A 26,855-nucleotide genomic window follows, 5' to 3' on the forward strand; every position below is an offset into this window, starting at 1 on the left:
CCAGGCAGCCCTGAAGGGGGATATTCATTTGGAAAGACAATATAAAAAGGAGACAAGTCCAGGAGGGAAAACATTCCCCTCCCCAACAGGAGAGATTACAACCAGGAATGGCTTGAGAAGTCACAGGCTGAAACGGGCCGTATTACCCCACTCTGCAAAGCCAACCAGTAGGGTTGCCCGCTGTCCGATTTTGAACCGGACAGTCCAGTATTTGAGCTTTCGGTTCGAGAAACAAATTGAGAAAATAGAAACGAGAAAATAGAACTGTCTGGTGTTTTCTAAATAAGATGTAATGTCGATTGTGATGTCATGTCAAGTGTGTTCGGTATTTTTGTTGAAACCATCTGGCAACCCTACCAACCTGGGATGGGAATACACTGGAAGGCGGCTGTGCAGGGAATTTGGGGGAGCCAGACTGTGGCTCCCTGGGCTCCCCACAAATCCCCCACTTCCCCACGCCTGTGTTGACGCTCAGGCTCCTAAGTGCTGTTGCCAGGGCTCTTGCTAGGGTGATCATATTTCCCTGTCCTCCTCCGCTACCTTCTGCTGAGGGGCTGAAAGGCTTCCTTCTGCTGGCAAAGATCTGGGGCTCTTTCTGGCCAGCAGATCTTGGACTCGCCGGGCGCTGGTCCAGCCAGAGGCAGAAGCGGAAGGAAGGCGCCTGCCGGCCGGGTTGCCCCTGACCTCAATGCTCCGAGCAGGGACTGGCTGTCCATGGGGAACTGGGAGCGGGACGGGCCCCGCTGGGGGGACATAAAGGAGCAGCAGGGCTGGGGGAGGCTGAAGGGGCACAGCAGGGAGGGGGCAGCTGAGCTGACTTGTAACCAGCCCCCCCGCCCGCACTGGCCAATTCCTGCAGCCACGGGGTGGGGGGCTGTTGGCCGAGAGCCAGCACGGAGCGGGGGGGGGAGGGGTGCTGCATTTTCACCCCCCCCACCAGACCCCAGTCCCTCGCTGGCCACTGGACCCCCCCCCGGGGATCGGCCAGCAGCAGCCCCCCCGGGGGGGGGGGAGAAAAGGGGGGACAAGTGACCCGTTTTTAAGGAAAAGCCGGGGCGCCCCGACACCCCCCCCGCTCTCACATGGGGGGGCCACGAGCTCCAGCCGGTTGGGGGGGGCGGGCGCTCAGATCCAGAGGGGGGGAAACAGGGCCCCCCCCAGATCGGCGGGGGGGAATCTCCAGAGTTCCCCTCCCAGGGGTCGCGGGGCGGGGGGTGGCTCCCACTGAGCATGCGCAACAGCCGCCCGGCTCCAGCTCTCTGAACTCGCCGGCTCCCCCGCCCGCCCCAAGCGGAAGTGACGTTGTGTCCGACCCCGCCCCCACGGGGCTGTGGCTAAAAATAGCCCGCCCGGGAGGCGGGGCTTCTGGCGTCAAAGGTCAGTAAATATTGGTGACGTCAGGCGGCCAAAATGGCGGAAGGGTGAGAGTAACGCGAAGCGGGGGGCGGTGCGGGGAGAAGGGGCTGAGGGGGGCTGGCTGGGGGGTGGGGCACAGAGTGATGGGGGGCTGGTTAGGTGGGGGCTGGCTGGGGGGTGGGGCACAGAGTGATGGGGGGCTGGTTAGGTGGGGGCTGGCTGGGGGTGGGGTACAGAGTGATGGGGGCTGGCTAGGTGGGGGCTGGCTGGGGGTGGGGCACAGAGTGATGGGGGGCTGGTTAGGTGGGGGCTGGCTGGGGGTGGGGTACAGAGTGATGGGGGGCTGGTTAGGTGGGGGCTGGCTGGGGGGTGGGGCACAGAGTGATGGGGGCTGGCTAGGTGGGGGCTGGCTGGGGGTGGGGCACAGAGTGATGGGGGCCTGGCTGGCTGGGGGGTGGGGGCACAGGACGGGGGTGATGGCAGGAGGGAATCTGTGTGTGCAAAGGAAAGAGTTGTGCGGTGTGACAGCAGCCATGGGAGAGCTAAAGAGCACGTCTAGCTCTGGGGAGTGTTTCTGAGGGTTGGGAAAGGAGAGGCTTTGAAACGTGGCCTGGTTAAAATCCGATAGTTTAAAGCGGGGGTGGGGAACCTTTTTTTGGGTCAGGGACCATTGAGCCACGGAAAAATCAATTGCGGGGGCTGCACAACATTGAGAAGCAAATAAAGCACAAAACAAACGAACTCTCACTGAAGTGGCTCCTAACAGAAAAGGGGAAAGAGACTCCACATTCCCCTCACACCAGAGCCTAGTAGGGCCCAGGCTAGTACATTTCCCTGTGCTCCATTCCCATGGTGGGAGGAGGGCTGGGGCACCAGCACAGGCTCCCCAATGCTGAGTGCAGGAGCCCTGAGTCTCTGGGGCCACACCCAGGCAAGCCAGGGGCCACATCTGGCCTCCAGGCCTGAGGTTCCCCACCCTTGGTTTAAAAAGCAGCCAAACTTGCCTGCCTTGCTGTTACTGACCCTCCCTGAGATAATTAGACGAAGGGGAACTGACTCTTCTAATTTCCCTGCTTCCTATTGGGGTTGGGTTTACTCTGCAAGTCACCAGAGAAGGCTAGGGTTTGGCTGTGGATGCAGGAATGATTTGCAGTTAATTAAAACTCCTTTGAATCCTTAACCTTAGGAAGGAGAGTTGCTGGGTAGGGGAGTTGCTGGGTGGGAGAGGTAGGTTCTGAGACGGTCCAAAAGGTTTGAACACTGAGAAGCAGTGACTGTAGTTCTTACACATGCTGGGATATAATGTAAGTTTTAATGGACTCCTTGGTGTAAGATTATAATGTGACAATCACAATTTCAGCTTCGTATGTTTGTCCTGTAACAGGGAAGATGGAGGCTGGTGGAGAAGCTGGTTGCAGCAAAGCTACCAGACCGTCAAAGAGAAGGTAGGAAGATGGTGCTTATATGGAACAGGACAAAATGTTGCTTAAGGAAATCTTGCATCTTCCTATAATAAATTACAAAGGTTTATTGGATTTCTCACTCTTGTGGATTCTCCTATAACCAGAGCAGACCAGGCCCACTAAGTCTCTCTTTGGGTGTTTTCTGTTTTGCTGTGTAATCCTCTTCCCTATAGAAATTCTTACTGATTTTTAAATGTTTTTCTTAAAGTAATCTATTCTCACCACATGGGGCTGCCCCTTTCTCCCCATGGATTGTAGCCTGATATTTGAAGTACACTGGACATTAGCCATAATGTTGGTATTATCATCTGCAGTTCAGGCAATATGCCCTCTGGTGCCTTCTAAAAATGCACTTCCTAAGCAACTGTGCAGCACTGAGGTAGAGTGGCAGTATCGCAGTGCAGAACTTTATTCCTCATGAGGCAAACTATCCAACACTTATGAGTAGTATAAACTTAAATAAGCCGTGACATGGTAGTTGAGCCCCAGATAGCAGAGAGTCTGGCTGCTCTGCAAAGATAAGAATGATCTAGTGGCACTTACCTAAAGGGAGCCATTGGACCAGGGCCTTAGCCAAAATTTCCTTTCTGAACAGTGTTGTGAGAGGTGCTCTATACTAGTCCATTGCTGCTCTCCTGCCCAGAGCTGTCTGTGTTTGTTATGAGAGGCCTTGGGGTCCATTGGCATGTAAAATGTTGTTCTAATAATGGTGTAGTTCATCAAGTCTGTGTTAACATCCATGTTTGGGGAAATCTGTGTACTGGAAAGTCTTACCCTAGTCTTATCCAAACAGAAACCCTGTCCTCCTACATGAGCTGTGAAACATTACTTGAAAGCTTGAGCTAGATTGTAAGTGTAGATCTGCATTTTGAAAGGCCTCTTGTACTGGAGATGGAGGAGAGAAGAATGCCCAGTACAGACTGCCCCCCATAGCATTGTACAAGGCGTGAGGCTGAGAAGTTCAGCTACATTAAGGTCAAAACTTGGGATCGGCCCCTATCCCTCCTGCAGGTTTCACACTGGCTCCCTGGAAGTAGACTGGCAGCGGCTGCTAGCCCTCAGCAAAGCCTTCCCGGGAATGGGGCTGGCAACCATTGCTGGCCCCACTCCGGGGGGGGGGGGGGGGGGAGTTCTGCTGCAGAGCATTTTAGCAGTTACATTTTTAAACACATTTTTACATCCCTAGTCGAAACTAAGTAACTTGTGACTCATCCACGTAATTGCAACTTTCATTCAAAAGCTATTGGAAGGACAGGAAAGGAGCCAAGGAAGTGTGGCTTAAAAAAAATCAGATTTCTTTGCTATGTTGAAAGTTATCCTGTAGATCTGGGCACTTGTCAGCTTTTGTTAAGGCCCCGTGGCAGGTACCACCCTGCTAAAGAGTCGAGACCTGTGATTATGGCATTGTTGGGAGCGTGTGCACTGTCGGGCCTATGACAACGTGCTTAGGAACCAGGTTTTAACCTAATTCTCTGTCTGGGTTAAAATGTGATTTCTCTTCTCTTCTCTTCCCCCCCCCCCCCCCCCAAACAATGCTTTTTCTGTCTGCACTGGCAAGGGTAGTATGTGCTGTAATGTGGACTGGGGGCAATTGCGTTAATCAGCTTTGTTGTAAACGTGGCTATTTCTGTGGTGTTGATAGGGCTTCATCTGCAAGAGCCCTGTCATCTCCATGTACAGAGTAGTCCCTTCGGTTAGAGACTTAGTTATAAAAATAAATTTATAAATAAAATAAATTAATGGAGATTGCCTGTCTCCTAGAACGGACCTTGAAAGGTCATCGAGTCCAGTCCCCTGCCTTCACAGCAGGACCAAGTACCATCCCTGACAAATATTTGCCCCAAATTCCTAAATGGCCTCCTCAAGGATTGAACTCACAACCCTGGGTTTAGCAGGCCAATGCTCAAACCACTGAGGTATCCCTCCCCCCATCATTGCCCCAGGGTTTGTGATGTCTGAGATTTTAAGGGTGAAGATTGACTTGTGTGAGAATCTGGGCTCAATTTACTTAATGTTCCTCTCTCTTGTAGTCCACGGAAGCATTGGAATTCATGAAGCGGGACTTGACCGAGTTTTCCCAGGTGGTGCAGCATGACACAGCATGCACTATTGCAGCCACGGCCAGCGTGGTCAAGGAGAAACTGGTTGTAAGTAAGAGCGGGCGAGCTGCAATTCTGCCTCTGGCTTTTATTAGCGAGAGCGGGGCTGGGTGTCCACCAGGGAATTCTGGAGGCAGGCCGACTAATCCTTTCAGGAAATGATGCCTTTGAGTATGAGTGCAAAGGCCTGAATTCACATCACTCTTGGACTTTGAATTTGATCTCCTGTCCCCAATGCAAGGTGTCTGTGATTACCCTAAGTGATCCCTTGCTGTTTCGGTCAGACCGTTGATGTCAGTGCTCCGTTCACAGTTGTCAGCATGAGGTGGGGCAGGTGCATGCCGTGGCTTCCAGAAGGGCCAGCTTCCTGCTTTCCATTTCTGACTCTCAGGATGGGGGGCTTTTTGGAGCCACAGGCCAGTTGTCCGCACAATGGTGGCAGGTGTTACAAGGGGAAGCCTTAGGCTGGGGAAAGGCTTAGCTGAGAGAGGGATTTTACGATTTGGGGTGGGAGGAAGGTGGAATATCCCTGTGGATTCACATTCCTTACTTGGAGATTGGGTGGAACTAATTTTTCTCCTGCCCTCTTTGGTCCCCCATCTATCTGTTGTTGTGGGGCTTGGAATCAACTTCCCCACCTGTCCCCGTGGCACTAGGTAAAGCCCAGTAGGTTCTGCCTAGGTGTCAGGATCAGCTGGGAGATAGGTTCCCCTTTCCTAGACCCCAAAGCAGATCGTCACCCTACACAACTGTTACTGTGATCACACAGCTCTCTATCCTCTCCCCAAACCAGCCACTGCTACCTGCTCCCCACTGCTCAGACTCGTTCTCTGCCTAGCTGTTGCCAACACCCCCTTATTGCAAGGCAGCCTGTACTGTGCAATCGCCCCACTACCACCCAGTAAGGAGAGAATTGTCTCTCTTTGAAGGGACACTCACAGCTGGAAAAGACCACGTGGGGTTCAGGCATCACTGTTTAGATTATTCCCTTGTCTTTCTCTTTGAGAAGACAGAAGGCTCCTCAGGCACAACTGAGAAGATGAAGAAAGGGCTTGCGGACTTCCTGGGTGTTATCTCGGACACGTTCGCGCCCTCGCCAGATATGACCATCGACTGTGATGTCATAACGCTGATGGCAACGCCCTCTGGTACCACAGAACCGTACGACAGCACCAAGGTATGTGCCGAGTGCCCCTCTTTGCCTTCAGGGAGGGAAATGCCTCAGCTCCCACCAGGGATGTGTGGCACTGACCTCTGTTCATCACTGGGCTCAGTCGCTGCCCTTCCCGTTCATGGCTGTTCCTTCCCGTGCGTGTGCTCTCTTGCAGGCTCGTCTCTACACCCTGCAGTCGGACCCAGCAACCTACTGCAACGAACCGGATGGTAAGACCAGGGCTGGGCTGAAAGGGGAGACATTGAGGCGTTGGCATGGGCAGTGTTTGGTGTGTCTGAGGGTTGGGTTCCCAGAAATTGAGTGCTCCTGTGTCAGACCACCACTCCAGGGGCTCTGTGGGCAGGGAGACCATGGCAGCTGAGTTACCCTCACAGCTGATGAGTTGGCTCTGCCCAGATATGGCTGAGGCTCCGTGCCATGTGGGAGCCTGCAGAGCTGTTGCCTGATGAACCTGTTCTGGGATTTCAGAGCTGTGAATCCGACACTTTGCTTTGGGAGTTGGCCAAGGAGTGAACACTGAGCCTCAGCCTGGAGAGACACGGGAAGGGCCTGGGCAGGACAGAGCAAATGGTGTTTCAATTGGAGTGGAGAGTGGGTGGACGTGCGTGCAACTTACCTACCCTTCCATACCCACGTGCCCAGACTGATGTGCACTTTTAAAGGGATTTGTCAAGGGCAAGTCTAGCTTCTCTCATTCTCCTGCTTCCTCGTTGTGACCCTCCCTTTTGTGGGCGGAGGCTGGCTGTGGATCCTAGCATTTTCTCTCCAGGAATGTGCATCTCAGGCTTCTAAGTGCGGTTCTTACTCCCTTCCTTAGGACTCAGGTTGTTGCCTCTGAGATGTCCCTTGCTGCCTTAGCCTGGCCTCTTCACTCCAACGGCACCTGATAGCACCAGATAGCAAGTTTCCCCTTAACTCCCTGCATTTCTGTTCCAAGGACTTCTCTTTACTTCCCTGTGCAGGCCCTGCTGTGCTCTTTGAAACCTGGCTCTCCCAGTTTAACCTAGAGGAGAAGAAGGGAGAGATCTCGGAGCTGTTAGTCACCAGCCCCTCCATCCGGGCTCTCTACACCAAGATGGTGAGGTGCTGCCGGGCTCGTGGACTCTCTCATGGCTGGGTGGGCTCAGACCTGCTTGAAGTCTCCAGCATGTGGGAGGCAGGGGAGATGGGAGTAGGAACCTGGATTCCTTGGCTTCAGGGCCTAGAATAGAAGGGAATGGCTTTAGCCAAGCAGGGTGGCCTGTGCCTCATTGGACTGCTTGTCTCTGTCTGCGGACTGCCAGTTATCCGCTGCTCTGGAGCTGCCTGGCCTCTGTGTCAGCATCTTCCGGCCTTTGTGACTTCTTGTGTAATGAGTCTCCCAACAGACGTTTGAGAGCAAGTCACGTGTATTCTGAAAACGCAGGTCACTTACGTCGAACACAGTCTGTCCTCGAGGTGGTTGGAGACGGAGTAGTACAGGCGCACGGTGCCCAAGTCATGGAGAGGCTGAATGAGCAGGGAAATTAATATCATCTGGTGGGGAGAGCAGGCAATTGCGAATCTGGACGCTTGGTTTCTTTCTATCCTCTGTCCGCCTAGTCAAGCTGCGCTGATGGGTCAGCGAGCAGTTATTGATGTTGGTGGGTTGGCAGCCGTGGAGTGGCCCAGTGTGGTGCCCCAGTGATCTAAGAAGAGATTTTGAGCATTGTCTTCCTCAGGGAGATGGGATTAGGATACGCAGAGCAAGGACATGGGGTGGGAGCAGTGGCCTTGTATGGGAGACCTGGGTTTCCCTGCTCTCCCTCCCAGGTCTGGAGGGCTGGCCCATCGAGGTGGTGCCGATGGCCTGGTGTGGGTGGATGGGCTGCTCACTAGCCACCCCTCTATGCGGCTGCTCCATCAGCCCCCGGGCTCCAGTGGGAACCCCACGGAATTGTTTCCTGCCCGAAGGATAATGGGTTTGCAGCCTCAGGCCCTGCCAAGAAGGCAGAGCAACCCCAGGGGGAGTGGGGTCAGAGAATGCAGCATCTGCAGGCCTTTCTCACAAAATCCTTCCCTCTCTTCTTCCCTTCCAAATGGTCCCAGGTCCCAGTGGCTGTGTCCCATTCAGAATTCTGGCAGCGATACTTCTATAAAGTCCATCACCTGGAGCAGGTGGGTTCGAGGGGGTGGGAGGTCCCTCCTGCAAGGAGGCTACCGTGGCGAGGGGCTGGGCAAAGTGGCTATTTCTTGACATGCACCCTCTGATCAGAGAGAGTTGCTATCCCCTGAGCAGCAGCAGGCAACGGAGCTCCCTTCCCCAAGCCCCTGCCAGCAGTGACAGTGCTGTAGGAATTTGCAGGGGTCGGAGCCCTGCCCATGAGGGTTGGCATCTGAGAGGGGACGGTGTGGGAGCAGCTCCTGGCTGCAGCTGTCAATTCCCCACAGGAGGAGGTTCGGCGGGAAGCCCTGAAGCAGAGGGCAGACCAGAGCGTGCATCGGGAGGAGCCAGGCTGGGAAGAGGAAGAGGGTAAGTCGGATGGCTGGGCAGCGGGGAGAGAGCTCCTGAAGACCCATGGGTGGATTTGAAAGGCGGAAGGGTGCTGTGGAACAGTTCCTGCTAATTGTCATGCAGCCGGCTTCCCAATCCAGCTGCAAGACCCCTCCCCCCCGAGGCTGTGTCTGTGTTCGACTGTGGCCCGAAATAGCCCACAGCTGCTATCAGCTGCACCATTGAAAGGCCAGAGGGATCCCTAGTATGGGGGAGGTGAATGCTGCTGGCACCACTGTGCTGTGCGGACCTGCTGGGAGCAGGGCTGGAGGAAAGCCTGGTTAAAATGCTGGGTGGCTCCTGCCACAGGCGTTTAGTGCCTCCCAAATCTGCATGGTTTGATCCTTGCAGTTGCCCTGTGAGATGGGGCAGCGGCACCCCCACATTGCAGCTAGGGGGAGCCGAGGCACAGAGAGAGGAAGGGACTTGCCCAGGGAAGCTTTGGGATGGAGCTGGGCATGGAGGCCTGTCTCCAACCTGGGCCTGCTGCTCTGGAGTGCTCCTGCACAGGTAGGCTTTGCACACTGCCCTCATGCCCAGCATAATCTTGCAGCTCCCATTGGCCAGAAACCGGCCAATGGGGGCTGCCTGGGCTGTGCTTTGCAGTGCAGGCAGCGTGCGATGCCCTTTGCCCAGGGACTCACAGCACACAGAGCACGTGGCTCCTGTAGCTGGCTGCTTTGAACAGTGTGTGGGGGCGTGGAAGGCAGGGAGCCGGGCGGGGAGCCACCTAGGTAAGTGCCGCAGCCTACACCTGGCAGCCCGGCAGCTCTCCTCACACCTGCCTCCGCATAACCGAAACCCTTTGCAACACCCCTCCTCCAGGTCAGAATCCTCTCCTGCACCCATACCCATATCCCCTCATGGACCCTATTCCTCCTCCTCCACCCCAGGTCACAGCCCTGTCCTTCACCCAGACTCCCTCCCAGACCCCACGCTCCTTCCTGCACCCCAGTTTCCTACCTGAGCTCCTTTCTGCACCCAACCTCCACCCCAGACCCTTGTGCTCCCTCCATTACTACCATGGAAAAGTGCCACCTTTGACTACTTACCAAATTCTTGTGGTGGCCCTTCAAAAAGTAATCCCCACCCCTGTGCCAGGCTGTGGCTCTGATGCCCATGGTTGGGAAGGAAGGTTCGTTCCTCTTTCAGCCCACGTTCTCTATTGGTACGTGATAGAGGTGCTAAGATCCCTTCCCACTTCCCTCACAGATGAATTGTTGGCGATGTCGCCCCTGCCTGGCGTGAATCTGAAATCTCCAGAAGAGGGAAATCTAACGTCATCTGTCCCTGCATCAGCAGCTGCTCCCCTGACGCCGGAGGGAGCTCCCATCCCCAGCCTAAAGGAGCCAGCAGAGGAAAGCTGGTCTGGTCGAGCAGCAGATCCAGCCCAGGTGACCCCGTCTGAGAGCAGCGAGAGTGTCTCCCTTGTGACTCAGGTTGCGAACCCTGCCTCTGTGCCTGATGCACAGTTACAGACTGGAGCACAGCTGTCTGGGGCCGGGGACCTCTCCCAGAGGTTACAGGAAGCTACTTCTGAAGAGCCAGGCTCCCAGCCAAAGCCAGCAGCACATGCACATCCTCCGACAGCCGCTCAGCCGGTGGTGTCTTCAGAGCAAGTGGGCTCTGCGGGGCTCAAGGAGCAGGCGGAGAGCAAGCCCAGGGGCCAGATAGAGACACTGAAAGAGGATGGGCTGGCAGATTTACGAGTCTTTGAGCTGAACTCAGACAGTGGAAAATCCACTCCCTCCAACAATGGGAAGAAAGGTGGGTATCTGCCCCGTACACGGAGTCATCAGCAGGCACCTCCCCTCGGGAACGAAGCTCTCGGGAACAGTGCCTGATTTATAATGCACGTGCTTTATTCCTGTGTTCTGGGGTCCGCCTAAATAGGCCTTGAGCTGTGACTGGGGTGACAGGCTCTGAGCCGTAGAGCAGTGCGCTGAACTGGGGAGCTGTCTGCTGATCCCACATTGGGAGCCTGGATTGTTCGTGTGCTGGGTTTTGCCTAGGTGCCACCCATCTCCCCACGGATGGCTCCACAGGCAGATTCTGTAGCGGAGCGAGTTCTAGATCAGCCAAGTAAACAACTTCTGCTTCGGTCCTGTGCACAGCGGACCCAGGTCGCATTGCAAAGCACGCCAAGGGGCGGGCGGATTCTCTGACTTGGTACTGCTGCAGGGAGATGAGTGTGCTGGATCTGACGCCTCAGGGCGATGGGTGGTGGTGGGCTGGTTTGCCTCCTTCTCTTTTAGAACCAGTAATACGCAATTTTGCCACCTGGGGGCGTCGAGCTCTTGGCGGTCTGTGGTCAGGGCTGCCTGGGATGGCGGTGAAGCTGTGGTTGGTTCACCTTCATCCAAAAGCCTTACCTCTGCGCCTAGCTCTGGGAGGCCTCAGGACAGCCAGAGTGAAGGGCCTGGGGTGTCTCAGGCTAGTGGGAGTCCACCATCAAACGCTTCAGCAAGCCAGACACAGGTGTGGGGTACAAACACCACCCTGCCATGAGCTGCGTGGCCCTGGTCTGTGTTGACCTGGCCCTCAAGGTGTTGGTTTGCCCCGGAAATGCCTCTGGGGCTCCAGGCAGCAGGGCCTGAGAAGAAGGCTTGGTACGTTAGATGTGGGGTTGTACTGGGGAAGGGAATCCAATCAGATGAAGAAGAGAGCTGAGTTTCCCAACAGGACATAGCAGGGTATCTTCTTCCTTTCCTCGCCATCCCTGAATGCCAAGACGGTGGCAGGTACTAGGTGGCGATGGGAAATTATTCCTTCCTAGGAGCCCCCACCAGTAACCTGGCCTCTGGTCTGCTGGGAGCATTCTGCTCAGCCCAGAGCATATGGGAGTGGGGTGCTAGCAGATTCCCGATAACCCCAAATGCCTGTGTAGCTCTTGTCCCCTTTTACCTGCTTTTTCTCTCTGACAAACTTGGCTCTAGTTTGGGAGGAGTGGAGCTGGGCAGAGCACCCCTTCACTCCTCTCCCTCCCCTCCCGCCCCAGCAAACTGAAGTGATTCCTGACGCAGTGGAAGTCTGAGTCCAGTTGAGTGCAAACCAACTCCCTATCCTCCTCCTCTTGGGGGTTGTGAGCTCAGGACCCATCACGGGAGAGCACAGCAGGGTTCCCCCTCCTGCTTCTCTGGCGTCTTGTCTGCCTCTTCGTTGGTGTCTCCCGGATGGGTCAGAAATTCACAAATGCAGACGCTCGCGAGCTCGTCCTCGGCAGATGCTTGCTTTGACCCTGGGCGCTGTCAGCCCCCTATGGGGGTTTGCAAAGACTTGGCCCTGCTTTTCCACCTCATGATGGTTGGCAGTTGGTCAAGCCTGGAGGTAGATGGCGTTGGTGTCTTCCTCAGCCTTGCTGATGCATGGCTAGGTTGAGTTGGATTCTGTGCTACTTTGGCCCAGCAGATGCAATTTGGCAGGTGCCAAGGCTTCAATGTTCAGAACACCTGAGCCAGGAGACATTGTGGCTACGTCTACATGGGCAAGATTTTGCGCAAATACTTTTAACGCAAGAGTTTTTGCGTTAAAGTATTCGCACAAGAGAGCGTCTACACTGGCATGTGCCATTGCGCAAGAGATGTGCTTTTGCGCAAAAGCATCCGTGCCAGTGTAGACGCTCTCTTGCACAAGAAAGCTCCAATGGCTATTTTAGCCATTGGGCTTTCTTGTGCAGGAAATTCATGTTGCCTGTCTACACTGGCCTCTTGCGCAAGAACAGTTGAGCAAGAGGCTTATTCCTGAGCGGGAGCATCATAGTTCTTGTGCAAGAAGCCCTGATTTCACACATTAGAACGTCAGTGTTCTTGCGCAAGAACTCCCTGCCAGTGGAGACAGGCAGCATGTTTTTGAGCAAAAGCAGGTGCTTTTGCGCAAAATCATGCCAATGTAGACACAGCCTGTGAGTTTAGTGGAGTCTGGAGTCAGCTGCGTCCGGGGCCCTGCTCTGCCCTTACTAACATATTGCTGAGGAATAGTGGGGGCAGACAAGGGGACGGGCCTTTTCTCTAATCCCAAACCTCGTGCCCCCGAAGCTGGGGCAGTTAGCGGACAGAAGCCAAGTAAGACGATCCTGGGCTGATGAAATCTGTTTCGCTCTAAAAAGCCCCGGACCCTGGTGTAAAATATGCAGGAAACCTGATGCATCATCAGATCCCACCAAAGATTCCCATTTGTTCTTTGCCTTCGAGAGCCCTTAACCTTCTTGTCATGTGGTTTCAGGCTCCAGCACAGATATCAGTGAGGACTGGGAGAAAGACTTTGATTTGGATATGACAGAGGAAGAAGTGCAGCTGGCGCTCTCAAATGTGGAAGTGTCCGGAGAGGTAAGAGATATGGAGCTCTGGACCTGGCAGCACTAACTCGGCAAAGGTCCTTCCCAGTGTTGGGAGCTTCCTCCAGGAGTCTGCTGCCAACTCCCCCGTCTCAGAGCTGAGTGGAGAGTAATCCCAGCACGTAGGAACTAAGGGAAATCCCTGGGCATTAGAACAACCCCATCCTCGCTGCAGACAGCAGCACAAGCTGCTGTAGAGAGCCATGGATTTTGCTGCTCCCCTTGCCTCTCCTCACAAGGAGAAACGGGGGTAGGCAGCCAGCTAGAGTTGAATAACCAGAGCTGTTAGCTCTGCAGAGGTTGGGATCCTGGTCACAATATAGCAGGCTTGCGGGAGCTAGATGTGGACTTGGGCTCTTACAAAAGGCATGCAGGGACTTGCTACGGAGAGAGAAGGGATTAACCTTTTAAACGCTCCTAGGACGGCCACTGAGATAAGAACACTTGTTTCCCAGAACAGTAAAACTAGAGCAATCAAGTGTGTTGTGTGTTGTGTGTCAGCGAGGCTTCGCGCTAACTGGCTTGGCTTGTCTGACCACTAAGGACTAGTCTGCACTACTGCGCTCTGTGGGCACAGCTGCTGCATGTCTGGTGAAGATGTGCTATCCTGAAAGGCAAGTGCTCCCCCGTCAGCAAAATAGCTTCAGCCTCTTGCTGCGTAATATTAGTGGGAGAGCGACCCTGACTGCCTTAGCACTGTGTAGGCCACACTTGTGTGTCCCGGGAGGAGTGGTGGCTTTTCTGCACCCCTGAGCAAAGTTACTTTGACTTGTTACTTAGCGTAGACAAGCCCTAAGTGTCCAACGCTACCAAAAGCGCCCAGAGACAGGCGGCTGATGTGTTATCTGAACCAACTGACGGACGTCTCTCTCCTGTTTGCAGCTCGAAGACGAAGAGTGGGAGGACTGGGAATAAGGCGATTGCTTCCTCTGTGTGTGTCACAGGCTCCTTCCCACCATCCAATGTGAATTAAATCACAGATCGACTATTCCTTTCATGTGTAACTGTGCTGGGGTTTGCGATTCCAGGCTGGGGAGTTCCATCCTGCTAAATCCTAGGGCTAGCTCAAACTCATGATGCTGGAAGAGGTGATAACAGGTGTTACACTCATATGCACAGGGGTGCTGGGGAGGGGGGGGTGCATCTTCTCAGTAGGTCCAACAAGGTCAAAATTGACTGCCCAGATGCAGGCTTAGGGTGGGAGGCAGGTCAGGCGGGGCCCTGGGCTCGAGCCAGGCATTAGAACATCTGGCAGGATTAGAACATCTGGCAGGATTAGCCTGCATCGGCAGGGTACCCGTCTGCTGTCTGCTTGTGTGTGACTAGAGCCTACAACGCAGCAGGTTAGATACAGTACGAATTGTGCCTGTTCACGCATTACTCCAGACTAGCTCTGAGCCCCCTGCCCCCAAACTGGGACTGACCAGAGGCTGGAGAAGCTGCCTTGGCAGCCTCTTCGTATTGCTACACTTACCACTGTGAGGAACGGAGGCGGGCTGGGGGCTTCGATCTAGAGTCGGGCTTCCCTAAAGGGAACTAACGTCGTCTCCTCGACTCTTCTTGAGCCGTAGCCTGGCCTGTGGTCTTAGAAGCTGCTACAGAAATCTCGGCACTTCCTTCTGCTTTCTTGGGATGCAGCTTTTCAGTGGCATTTCACCCTCCCCCGCTCTCTCTGCTGGGCGATGAGCATGCTGGTCGTCCTTAATTCCTCAGGCAACGTCCTGATTCTCGTAGTGTTCCCCTGAATAGGGTTTTCTGGGCAGGCAGGGGACCTGGGTCGTTCCTGGGGCAGAGCTGCCCCTGTCTGTGTGTACCAGCCACCCAGCGTGGTCACTTAAAAGACCCAGGATAGGTACAGTGGTCACCAAAACATCAGCCTTTGCCAGCAGCACGTACTACTCTTTGCTGTTCTATGGGAAGCAGAAGCATCATACACAACAGATTGTACCTGATGGCAAGGGCCGGCCACAGGAGCCGTTGACTTGGCTGTTTGAATTCTCCTCCTTAAATCCCCCCACCCTTCCCTTTCCCCTCCTTGGCAGGACCTGCCTGTCCCCTGTGCATTTCGAACATTGCTAGAGCCTCTCTGCTCCTGTTCAGCTAAGTCCTCCACGAGGCTCTGACTCCTTCCTCCCACCCCTGTTGACTTGGGTAGACCCTCCTTTCAGTCTGTCATCTCTGTGTGGGGGTTTCCCTTCTTTCTCTACCCTTCTGATCTGTCCCAAAATGCTGCTCCCCAGTGGATGTCACCAGTACAGTTATCCTAAAGGGACAGTGTCTACCCCACCGTCTCTGGCCTTCAAAGTATTGGTTTTAGCCATGGTTTCTTTAGGCCATTCTGCTTCTTAAGGGCCGGTTCACTGGGGCTGTGGGTTTCCCTCTGTTTTTAGACAGCACTAGCCTCCTGGGGATTATGGAGTGTCAATTTTCCCATGGGGAGATTCTCCAGTGGCGGCCGCAGCTCCTGTAGGTGCATTGAAGAGGGCTGTGTCACCCAGCTCCCTGTCTGAGAGCCTCTGTATGCCACACAGCCCACTGGGTCCGGGGACCAGCCTACAGCATGGCCCCAGCGTGGCATTGTAGAATGAATCCAAAAGGTCTCTGACCTGTGCTGCTGCCAACTGTTCTCCTCAGCTATGGTGCATCTCAGGGATGCAGGTAAAATGCAGCTGCATCCCCTCTATGCTGAGGTGTAGCCAAGTCTGGAGACAATCCTGTAGTAATAGTTCCTCCAATGTGTTTGGACTCTTGTGCGGCTGGGTCTTCTACCGGGAGATTGGTGTCTGTCTGGAAGTATCGGAGACCCATGTTGTTTGCGCATGCCCTGTGGGGACCCTCTTGTGTATATACTGCCTCATTTAAAGGTATGGTTCCCTGCTGCTCAAGTCCCAAGGTTGGAGCTGGGAGAAAGCGTGGCGCTTGCCTTTCTCTTTGTAACTCTTTCATTAGTTAATTAACCTCTTGGTTATTTGTGCAATATTCTCTATTTTAAATTATACGGCATCTCCTGGGAGCATTTTATAGCTGGGGCAAAAGAGAGATTCTAACAGCTGTTAGTTTTGTAATGACAACTTTCTCCTGAATCTTTTACAGACTTGCAGTTAACAGAAATTAAAGGAATTCTACAGAATCAGCTGCCTGCATTGAGTTGTCTTTATTTCCACCACCTACAGGGCCACATGTGGCCATACTCGCAGAATGGATCTGTGTGTACTTGGCTGGCAGTCTAGCTTGGGGGTGAGATGGACAGTCTATTCGGACCAATTCTCCAATTTAAGATTGTTTTTAATTCTAAGTAGATGACCTACACTTCCCTTTCTCTTGCTCCTCGTGTATTTAAAGAACTTTTCTCATGGCCTTTTATGTTACTTGCTGGGTGTAACTCATTTTATGCTTTAGTCATTCTGAATTTGTCCTTACGTGCTTGTGCTATTATTTTATACTCAGCAATTTGTCCATGTCGTGAATTTGTTTGGATTCTTTTTTGATATTCAGATCATTAAAGAGCCATATTGGCCTCTTACCTTTCTTCCTATCTTTCCTTCGCATTGAGAGAGGTTGCAGTTGTGCCTTTGATAGTGTTTCCTTGAGAAACTTACCAGCTCTCCTGAACTCCTTTTTCCTTTAGATTTTTCTTCCTATGGGATCTTACCTACCAATTTTCTGCGTTTGTTCAAGTCTGCTCTTTTGGGGTGTGTCTAGACTACAGAGTTTTGTCGACAAAAGTGGACTTTTGTCGACAAAACTATACCTGCGTCTACACTGTCACTGAGTTCTGTTGACGTAACATCGACAGAACTCTGCAGTTTTGTCGATGGCTGTAAATGTCATTCTACGAGGAATAACGCCTTTTGTCGACAGAAGGAGTTATTGCATCTACACTGTCCTTTGCGTCTACACTGTCATGTCGAAAAAGTGCCTTGCTTTGTCGACAGAACTGGATGTTGTCTAGACGCTCTTTGTCGACAGAAGCTTTGTTGACAGTACAGGCAGTCCCCGGGTTACGTACAAGATAGGGACTGTAGGTTTGTTCTTAAGTTGAATTTGTATGTAAGTCGGAACTGGTACATATTGTAGGGGAAACTCTAGCCAAACATTTCTCCAGAGTCCTTTATTCTCAAGCTGAGGTGTCTGCTGAGAAAAGCCACTCCGCGTCTCCCTGGTCTGCTAGGGGGGGCGCTAGCTTCGCGTCTCCCTGGTCTGCTGGGGGGAAGCAGCTAGTGTGGGGTTGCCTCACCCCGTTTGTAAGTAGGGATTCGATGTAATTCGGATCCATGTAACCCGGGGACTGCCTGTATCTGTCGACAAAACCTCTGTCGACAAAAGCCTGTAGTCTAGATGTACCCTTGAAGTCCACAATCCTTATTTTGCTGCTGTTGCTCTTTCCTGCCACAAAATCATTACATCTATCGTTTCGTGGTCACTTTCACTCACATTGCCTTCCACTTGCAAATTTGCTACTAAGTCCTGCCTGTCAGTCAGATTCAAGTCTAAACTTCCTTTGCTTTTTGAGTGTGTTGTCCTCCTAACACACCCAAGAACTTACTGGAAATGTTTTGGTTTGCCATGTTACTTTTCCAGCAGGTGCCTGGGGAGTTACTTTCCTGTTACTACCAGATCTTGTGTTTGGATATTTCTGAGTTGTTCTAGAGAGGACTTCTCCACACCACTCCTCCTCATTTGGTGGTCTGTAATAGACGCCCTACCTGCCATCACTCTTTTTGTTTACCCCTTTTATCTTTACCTAGAGGCTCTAGACTGGTCTGCCTCTCCCCTCCTGGACCCCAAAGCAAGCATTGGTATGCTTGATATGGGATGCAGCACTGCCTTTTCCTGCTTCTTCTTTCTGAACAAGTTGTACCCCTCTATGCCAACATTCCAAGCATGCAGCTTACCCTGGCGAGTCCCTGGGATGCCAGTTAAGTGATAATTTAGCTTCCAGTTCCTTCTGTTGATTCCCCACACTTCGTGCATTTGTATATAGATGTGGAGCAGATTTTTCCCACTGATTTCCCTATTGTTGTTCCCAGGCCCCTATTGTAATTTTCCACATCTTCCCTGCCATCCCCTGTCAGCATGGAGGAGCCTCTGCATATTCCCTCCTCTCTCTTAGGGTGTTCTCTGGAGGTGCCATCATTAGAGATGTCTTGGGAAGGTGGCCAGACACTATCCCGGGTTTCCCCACTGCAGGAAGATGCCCAGGCCAGGGAGTAACCGGTCCATCAATCCCACAATTTTTGGGCTGGGGTTTAGCTACAAAGGAAACTGCACAAACACTTGGGTTTCTTCAGGTCATCTGGTTTGTTTGAGTAAAATCCCCGATGAAGGTGTGAAATGGCACAGCCCCTCCACCCCCCCAAACATTCCCTGTAGGCCAGCCTTCCCCTACACGAGGTACTTGGCAGGACGGCGGGAGGGATAAGGACAGACTGGAAGCCAAGCGTAACATTAAAATATATGTAAGCATTTTGAAAGCAATCTGTCCCCTTTATTGGGGGAGAGTGTGACATGGTCTTTATCAGGAGTTTGCTAGCCATGAGTGCCAACCAACTTCTTCAATGGAAGGTCGCAGAATCATGTCTGGTTCCAAGAGGCTTTTCAGGAGATCCTGGCATTCGTCAGAGATCTCCAGGTGCCCAGGAATAGAGACCCCTTTCTGCTGGTGGCACAGCATCTTGGGGATGTCTGTGTCGTCAAAGGGGAGGCTAGCACACAGCATCACATATAGGATAACGCCCATGCTCCAGATGTCCCCTTTCCGGCTGTCATGGGGCACGCCCTGGAGCACCTCGGGCGCAGCGTAGGCCGTGCTGCCACAGAACGTCTGGCTCAGCTCCTTGCGATTCTTGGGGAGCAGCTTAGCAAATCCAAAGTCCGTGAGCTTCAAGTTGAAGCCTTGCAGCAAGGCGTTCTCACACTTCAGGTCCCGGTGCGCCACGCCACAACTGTGGCAGTAGCGGATTGCGTCCACTAATTGGCGGAAGAGCGCCTTGGCGCGGCTCTCTGGCAAAGGGCCTCCGCGCAGAACGCAGTCAAAGACATCCCCGTCTTCCGCGAGCTCCATCACCAAGTAGATCTTCCCGTCAGCTGACTCCAGCATCTCGTACACCCGGATGATGTTCTTGTGATCCAAGCGCCTGACGATCTGGAGCTCTCGAGGCAGGAATCTCTGGATAAATTCTGAGGAGAGAGAAGACGGGTTCATTTGAGGCACAGGAAATTTCTAGCTACCAAGAGAGTGTATCCTCTTCCATCTTTCAGCGATGCCGTATCGCTGCAGTGACTGAGGCTGTTGGAGGCTGCTTTGTAAAGAGGGGCAGGAGCCCTGTTTATCCCAAACTGGGGGCTGAAAGGAGTTTTCAGATTCAAAACTCTGGCAACTTGGCTGGTTGTAAAGTGATCACTGGGTCTGTTCTGTCACTTATTTACTTTCAGTTGGCTTTATGGATTTTTAGGGCCAGAAGGCATCATTCTGATCCCTTCGACCAACCTCCTGCATGCCAATTTCACCCCCGTGATTTCCCCCATCCAGCTTCGTCTGTTGTAGCTGATTTCGAGCAGACCTTTGGAATGATCCATGAACAACAAACCTGTGGAACTTAACGCCCCCTTAGCCTCTCTGCTGTCCACGGGGAAATGGTTTGAATGGTTTTACTCAGCTCTGCAACAAGATGTAGTCACTAGAATCGCTTATCTGATGGTGGTTTTTGTCTAGGGGACACCTCTGGCCAAGTAAACACCATTATGTGCTATAGGAGGCAGGTACCCCAACTTATGAGCCTGGTGAACTGGTTACAGGAGGGTCTGGACCAAATTCTTGTGCACATGCTCTACAAGGAACACTGAGCCATCAAAGTCAATCTGCCCCCCCCCCCTTTGCACCCATTAAGCTACAGCACCACCCACAAGTTGGTGGGAAATTGAAGCGTGGGACACCTGTGTAATTCTGTGGACTTCAAGAGAATTACAAAGGCAAGGAGGAAAGTCCCCTGCCTTGGAAGAGTTCTGGAGAGTCCTTTTCCCCCAGGAAACCACCTCCTATTCAACCTATTTTAGTTTAATACATTCAGAAGGGAAACCTGTAATATGCTTTACTAGGATCATGAATTAGAAATGAAAAGTTTGTGGCAAGTTGCCCTTCCTCCACTGACGAGAAGGTGGAAGACCATGGTACTTTTCAGGTAAGTTTTCCCCTTCAAGGGGTTTTTATGCATAAGCAGAAAAGTAGGTCCAAAGCAAAGCAGTGGAGATATTTGATACTGTGTGTGCTGATCTCGGGCAAGCTACAAGACGACTAGTTCAAACAGGAATTATTTTGGGGAAGCTTTCTGGTCTGTGTTGTACAGAAGGTCACGGATTCGAAGGCCACAAGGGACCATTGTGAATCTCACAGGCCTGAGAACGGCCTCAAAATAATTCCTAGAGCAGATCTTTCAGAAAACATCCAATCTTGATTTTTAAATATTGTCAGTGATGGAGAATCTACTGCGTAAATTGTGTGAATAGCTAAGGCATAAATGTTTGAGAATAATTATTTCCACTCTACATTTGTCTTGATCCAACAGCCAGAAGTTGAAGCAAGTTGTACTTTTCTCTGATAGACTGAAGAACCTGTTGTTATTAAATATTTATTCCTTACGTTAGCATTCTTAGATTGTGATCAAGTCACGCCTTAAACTTCTCTCTGTTAAACTAACTAGATTTGAGCGTCTGGCAGCTGGTCACTATCAGGTGGGTTTTTTTAATTTTGTAATCGTTCTTGTGTCTGTTCGTTGAACCTTCTCAAATGTATCCGTGTCCTTCTGCAATTGTGGGCCCCGGGAACAGCAATTACACCAATGCCAAATACAAAGGTAAATGAAGTCTCCCCTCACCCCCTGTTGATGTATCCGAGGATCACATTAGCTCTTCTGGTCAGTGTCATGCTGTGGGGAGCTCATGTTCAGCGGATTATTCCCCATGACTCAAAAGGTCAGACTGGATGATTGTAGGGGTCCCTTCTGGCCTTCGAATCTATGAATATTCCCCGACCCCTAACCCAGAACCCTTTCCCCGAGCTGCCTCTTACCTTCCGGGCCCCCCATCTTATCAATAATTTTAACTGCCACTTTCTGCTGGTGCTTTTTTGAGAAGGCCTCTTTCACCTTGGAGTACGTCCCCTCCCCAATGGTCTTGCCCAGCTGGTAGCCATTGGAGAATAAAAATTCCTCCATCTCCTCTCTGAATTTTGGACTGGTCATTCTCTCAGGTCATCATGTAGATCCTGGGAGATGACATCTCTGTGCTCTGCTTCTTTCCCGGACCAGGGCCTGCAGCGGTTGCAGCCCTGGGTGCTAGATCATTTTCCTGCCTAGACAAAGTCCCGTGATGATGGGGGCAGCTGGGGCAGGACATTTTAAAACTTTCAGCCCCTATTATGATGCAGCCTTGTGTTGCATGGGTCAGAGGGGTTGGATTTGCACCAATCGGGGGTCGAGCACCCCAAATGGGCAGTTACTTAACCTGCCCACAACTCTGCAGTGAGTCACTCCCGGCGCAGTGATGGGCTAAATCTCCAGAGACCAATTGTGGGGATCGTGGGTAAGGGGCTTCTATAGCATAGCATTAGACAGGCTTTGGCACAAGGAACAGACCCCAAATATTCCCCAGCCAGTGGCTGCATTGTGATTAAATGTGCAGATCTGACCAAGTTTTCAAAGCTGGATCCAAGCAGATTTGAGGGGGGGGGGAGGAGGGGTCCAGACTAGACCCCAAATGAATACAGGGCTAGGATGTGTATTGCGTAGTGCTTAACAATCCTACCTAGCTCTCTCCTAGCACTCTTCAGCCCTAGATCTCGAAGCACTTTACAAAGGTGGTCAGTAAAATCTCTCTCTCTCTATAAAAAGTTTTTCCTGCTGTGACAGAACAATGTCAGTGGGGCGGGGGATGGTTGGCAAGCAGGGCACAGCCCCCTCGTTAACCTAATTTTACAGAAGAGGGAACTGAGACCGAGGGAAGCGACTTGTCTGAGGTCACCCGGCAAACTAGGAGCAGAGCCAAGAATGTAACGTGCATCTTTGGAGACCCAGGCCGGTGCTCTGGGCCGTTAGCACTGTTCCCTTTACGTAGGCCCCTTTGTCCTGGGCGTTGCACAGACCCAGACCAAGCGACCGTGCCTGTGCCGAAGAGCTCGCCAGCGGAGTTTGAGCGGGTGGCGCTGGGGGATCAAAGCAATCAGCAGCGCGGCTTTATTCATTTCCTTTCAGTTTACAGGACTGGGTAAGAGTCCAGGGTGAGGGGCTACCCCAGATCACCTGGTCAATCCCACAGGGTCTTCCCCATGGCAGTCCCTTCCAGGAGCTCCAATACAGCGCTGGTCTGGGCACGGTCAAGGAAGCGGGCCCCCCAGGCATGAGCCGGGAGCCTTTTGGGAGAAAGCTGGGAGTGGCAGAGGCAGCTCCTTGGCTCGCTTCACAGCCAGGTGGGCTTTGGCCCGAGACGCCCTGGGTGAGAACTAGGCCTGCTGCCCCTCACGCTGACCAGCGCAGTCCCATGGTGTCCTGGCGTTCCCCCGTCTGTCTGAGATTGTAAGCGTGGGGAGGCAGAGCCTCGCTCTGTGTCCTCTATTCGTACAGGGCCTTGCACAGGGCTGGGCGGGGCCACCCCATCCTAAATAACCAATCCGAAGTGAGGCCTGGGCCTTGCGCCCTGGAGAAGGGAGAGCGCCTCCCCTGCCACTCCCGGGTGGCATTGTGACGTCAGAGCAGCCCTCCTGTGTCACAATGCAGCAGCCTCCGTGCCTCCCGCTGGCCCCCACCCCGTCTTGCCCTTTGCACTAGGCACTGCAGGCCGCCAGGTGTACTCCTGGGAACCCTCCTGAGCCTTCACGAGGTGAGCCTGGGTCAGGGAAGAGAGCAGGAGACGGGCGTGGGGATGGGCTGGCCGTGCCCCGTCACGTAGGCCCTGACCTTGGTCCATCTTTCACCCAGACAGGTCTGGGGCTAGGACATGAGCTCCCAGGAGACCCCACAAGCTCGGAGATTTCCCATAGAAGCAGGAGATTCTCCCAGCCTGGCAGCTGCTCCAGAAACCCAGGAGCCAGTGACCACTGAGCACACTGCGGCAAGGTAAGGAGCTCCCTCGGCTCGACACAGCAAAGGACTCCACTGGTGGCCAGAGCTTTCCCATGGGGAGAGGCGCTTACTTCCTGTCCCCCGCGAGCAGTCACCTGGCGCCCTGAAGCATGAGCATCGACGCGCTTTCTCGGCCTGCCTTTTAGGCGGTAAGCGCGGCTGCTGTGCTGAGCTGTTGCTGTGAACGGCCCTGCTTCGGGATGGGCTGGCCCACCTGCTTCCACGTCCTAGAGCAGGGAATGAATCCCCCCAGGGAAGGGATGTTTTCGAGCCCTTAGAAATAGCTGCGTTGCCCTTTTAATCTTGCCAAGTGCCCTTTTGTGCCTGCTTGCAGGGCGGTGGGACTAGGAGCTGTGGCCCCCACCCTCTCCCTTTCGCTAATCTCAGCATCTTCTGGAGGTTTTCCCTGCGGCCGGTTCTCCAGGCTGTTCCATCTGGAACGTGCTGGGCTGCAAAGAGCCAGGGATTAGCCAAGCGGACTGAGGCCTTGCAGGGCTGCATTCCGGAGCAGTCGAAGCCTCCCCAGGTCTGTCTCAGCGGCTGGGCTCTACCACTTGGGGGGGGGGGTGAAATCAGCTGCTGCAGTCGTCCTCCCCCAGTTCTCTGTCCTAGCAAGTTCCCTGCTCTGTGCCAAAGCAAAAGGAAGCTGCTTCCTCCTCACCATCTCCCTGCGGGGTTAGCATGGCTCAGGCAGCTAGCTCAGCTGTCCCGGACATCCCCAGCAGGCAGGGCAGCTGCATGGCCTGGCTTGGAACTCGGCGCCTGGCGGGCAGAAGAGTTTGTTGCCATCTGATTGGGCCCCAGGGCTGAGCTGGGGCAGGGCCGGATTAAGAAAGGGGCTTTAGGGGCAGCTCAGAGACCCATGCTGGGGGGACATGGGCTGCAGCCACGAGGGTCCATGTGTTCCAGGTGAGGTGGGGGGAGGAGGCTTGGGGTGCTGCATTGTTCCTCCTCCAACACCCAGCGGGAAGCAGGTTGCTGCGAGCTCCAGGAATCTGTCCCCGCACTGCCCTGGCCAAGAGATTCCTCCCCCACTGCTCCCTATGGCCGGAAATTGCAGCCAATGGGAGCAGCAAGCGGGGGGAGGAGGGGCCTGCAGGCAAGTGCAGGCCACATGGAGTCCGCTGTTCCCCCCCCCCCCCATACACACCAAATGGGAGCTGTCCCTGGTAAGTCTCCTGCTTCAGCCCTGAGCTCCTCCCCAATCCTGCTCCCTCTGAGACCCCCACACTGCACCCCAGCTCCTGCACAGCTCCCACACCACCCGACTCCGGAGCCTTGGGGGCCCCCAAGATCTAACAGCCCCAGGCCCCCAGAAGAGTTCATCCGGCCCTGACCTGGGCACCGGTGGGCTAGTTCTTGTGCAATGGGCTGAGGTAGGGCTCTAAGTAAAGTCCAGATGAGGCACCGGGTTTGCTGCGTCCCCTCCACCAGGGAGTGAAGGCTGGGGGCAGACTCAGAGCGCCGAGGCCAGGCCGGCTCTCTGTTAACGCCCCAGCAGACTCCCTGGGCTGCAGCAGCCGTATCCTCTCGCTCTCCTGGGGGCTCAAGCCTGCGACCGTGGGTCTTCCTGGTGCAATTTCTCTCACGGCCTCACCCCTCATTCTCGCTGCTCAGACAAGGGCCATGTCACCCCTCCCACCCCCCGCTGCAACTCTACCGACTCTGGAGGAGTCAGAGCTCCAGTCCATTGCCCTGTAGGCTGCAGCAGGCAGAGATGCAAGGGGGAGCAGGCTCAAGTGGGGGACAAATTGGCGGGGCCTGCTGGCTTAGTGAAGGGGACCTGCACAGACCCCTGTGGGCCAGAGACAAGGGCCAGGGTCATAGAAACAGCTGGGTGCAAACCAGATGTTTCTTGCTTGGCGGCCGCACCACAGAGGAAAACATTAAGCTGGGGTCAAATAAGACATTTTGTTTGTCTGTTGAGCCTTTTTGATCTTTTTAAATGAAATTACAGGAAATTTTGGAAGGAAAAAGGTTTCCAACGGAAAGGCTTAAACATTTCATTAAGAAAATGTCAAAACAAAACATCTGGGTTAGGGTTGCAAATGGTTAACCAGTTAATCAGTATCACCCTGCTGATGTTTACCAGTTATGGTTAACCGGTGGGGGCTGGAGCATCCCTCTACCCGTGGTAGTCCCAGCCTGACCTACCACAGACAGGCTGGAGCAACCCACCCGCCCCCCGCCTCTGTTTAATTGGTTAACCAGTTAACTAACTAAATGGATTTTTACATCCCTGGTCTGGGTTTGTCTGCATGTTTTTTTCTTCCCACCGAAGCCATGTGGCAAAATGGACAGGAATTCACAATACGGTTCGGTGTCCCAGGAGCAGATTGTATCACCAAAAAATTGCAGGTGAACGTTTTTGCCTGGCTCTGTCTAACCGAATGGTCCCGTCTTCTCTATTGGCCGCTGGCCTGGTGTGCAATCGCTGGACAACACCCAATCCTGTAACAGGTCGAGGGTAACCGGCCGTTCGACTGTAGCCTTAACCCATCTGTGGCTGGGCCGTGCCCTTTGCCTCTTACTAGTTTATAGGGATGAGTCGGGGGCTCCAGTGGAGCATTTCTGGGCAGTGAGCAGCGGGCAGAGCCAAGGGGCCCCCAGTGCTTCTATTACTGTCCGGAAGAGGCTCTGCCCTGCCCTGAAGGCCTCCTCCGGCAAACTACCAGCCCTCAAGGGTTCGCCGCCGCCCCGTGGCCGTTATCTCTGCAGGCACATGGTCTCTCTGCAGGCTTTGTCCCAGCAAGGGTTGATTTCACCATACAGGACCCTTGGAAAGAAGAGCCTTTGGGAGTTTTTGTCCTTTTCCCACCTAGAGATTCCTAGGGCAGAAAATTCTCATTTCCTGCTTGGGGCTGCTAAAAGCGGACAGGGAAGCTGGACTTAAAAAATGTTGTCCCCTCCCAAATCTTCCCTCCCTGCTAAAGCCAGAGGAAAAGAGCCCTGACGTGTTCAACCAGCCACATGGGTTCTGAGCCCTGAGGCTTTTGGGATCTGCACCCCTCCCGATAGGTAAATACGTCACCATTCCGCCATGCACCTGGGATGCTGAAGGGCTCGATGTATGTGGCTTTGCACAACCCTTGTAGGAAGCCGAGCTAAACCCTCTCTCTTGTTCCGCAGGCAGCTGAGAAGATGCCCCGGGTGCCACTGCCTGACTTTGCCCAACGTTCCCATTGACGTGTACATTGCCATGGGCGGGAACGGTAGGCCACGGACCACCTAACGGTTCCCCCACGTTAGGCCCGCGCGCTGAGGCCACTGGGGTGGTCACCTGCAACACCCTGACAGCCGGAGAACAGCAAAGGACACCGCCACACCAAACAGTGACGCACATTTTAATAAAAGGACATCTTAGAATTTTCTGTGGGCGTCGTTCCTTGGCTGCTGCTCGGCTCACGGCACTGCCCCGGGCAGTGGAGTGGGGGTGGAATGACCCCCCCAAGCAGGAATTTACCCCTGTTGCTATGTGATCCTGTGGGCCCAGCGCGTGGGGAGGGGTCACAGCAAAACAAGCCATTCAGGCAGGGTTTGCGGGAGGAAGGTGAACCAGTAATGTAAAGGGTGATGCTTATGGGGTAAGAATTAACCGGGTCCCAGGAACAGCCCACCTACCACCGGGCTGACATAGCCCCTGCCTGTGGGGGGTGGGAGTGGTGCAGCCCAGCTTTGGCAGCTGACTCATATTTCGCTTTTGGGGCTCCCCGCCCCATTCCTTTCTGCAGGACTCCTTCCTAGACAGTCACTTCCCATTCTGGATTGTTCCTGTGTGAGCGGAGCACTTTGCATTTGGCCTT

The 26,855-nt window shown here is 53.7% G+C and overlaps 3 protein-coding genes across 14 annotated transcripts; 2 read left to right on the forward strand and 1 right to left on the reverse strand.

Moving 5' to 3' along the window:
* The first annotated feature begins 1,349 nt into the window (after positions 1-1,349).
* On the forward strand, positions 1,350-16,072 carry BSDC1 (BSD domain containing 1). 6 transcript variants are annotated; one of them, XM_075909150.2, is made up of 11 exons: positions 1,350-1,421; positions 2,741-2,801; positions 4,850-4,966; positions 5,925-6,095; positions 6,247-6,301; positions 7,055-7,170; positions 8,160-8,228; positions 8,502-8,583; positions 9,817-10,371; positions 12,826-12,929; positions 13,820-16,072. In XM_075909150.2, exons 1-11 carry the CDS (start codon positions 1,411-1,413, stop codon positions 13,850-13,852), a joined length of 1,374 nt encoding a protein of 457 aa, XP_075765265.2. In that variant the 5' UTR covers positions 1,350-1,410; the 3' UTR covers positions 13,853-16,072. The 6 variants fall into 6 exon arrangements, with proteins under 6 accessions (XP_075765265.2, XP_075765266.2, XP_075765263.2 ...); XM_075909151.2 differs by having other exon boundaries at positions 5,928-6,095; XM_075909148.2 differs by having other exon boundaries at positions 1,380-1,421; positions 2,717-2,801.
* A 2,329-nt stretch (positions 16,073-18,401) lies between these two features.
* TSSK3 (testis specific serine kinase 3) lies at positions 18,402-21,150 on the reverse strand. Its single transcript, XM_006117543.5, has 2 exons — positions 21,006-21,150; positions 18,402-19,117 (listed from the first exon to the last, which is right to left on the reverse strand). Exons 1-2 carry the CDS (start codon positions 21,148-21,150, stop codon positions 18,456-18,458), a joined length of 807 nt encoding a protein of 268 aa, XP_006117605.3. The 3' UTR covers positions 18,402-18,455.
* FAM229A (family with sequence similarity 229 member A) lies at positions 19,835-26,418 on the forward strand. Of its 7 annotated transcripts, none has more exons than XR_012897668.2 (5): positions 19,835-21,517; positions 22,049-22,198; positions 22,759-22,810; positions 22,913-23,046; positions 26,182-26,418. XR_012897668.2 is itself a non-coding variant. In XM_075909153.2 (5 exons), exons 4-5 carry the CDS (start codon positions 22,928-22,930, stop codon positions 26,282-26,284), a joined length of 222 nt encoding a protein of 73 aa, XP_075765268.1. In that variant the 5' UTR covers positions 19,884-21,517; positions 22,049-22,198; positions 22,759-22,810; positions 22,909-22,927; the 3' UTR covers positions 26,285-26,418. The 7 variants fall into 7 exon arrangements, 1 of the variants encoding a protein (XP_075765268.1); XM_075909153.2 differs by having other exon boundaries at positions 19,884-21,517; positions 22,909-23,046; XR_003088204.3 differs by lacking the exon at positions 22,759-22,810 and having other exon boundaries at positions 19,869-21,517.
* Positions 26,419-26,855: the final 437 nt, after the last annotated feature.

The sequence above is a fragment of the Pelodiscus sinensis genome, chromosome 26, assembly GCF_052426305.1.
Source record: "Pelodiscus sinensis isolate ZL-2025 chromosome 26, ASM5242630v1, whole genome shotgun sequence".
NCBI lineage: Eukaryota > Metazoa > Chordata > Testudines > Trionychidae > Pelodiscus > Pelodiscus sinensis.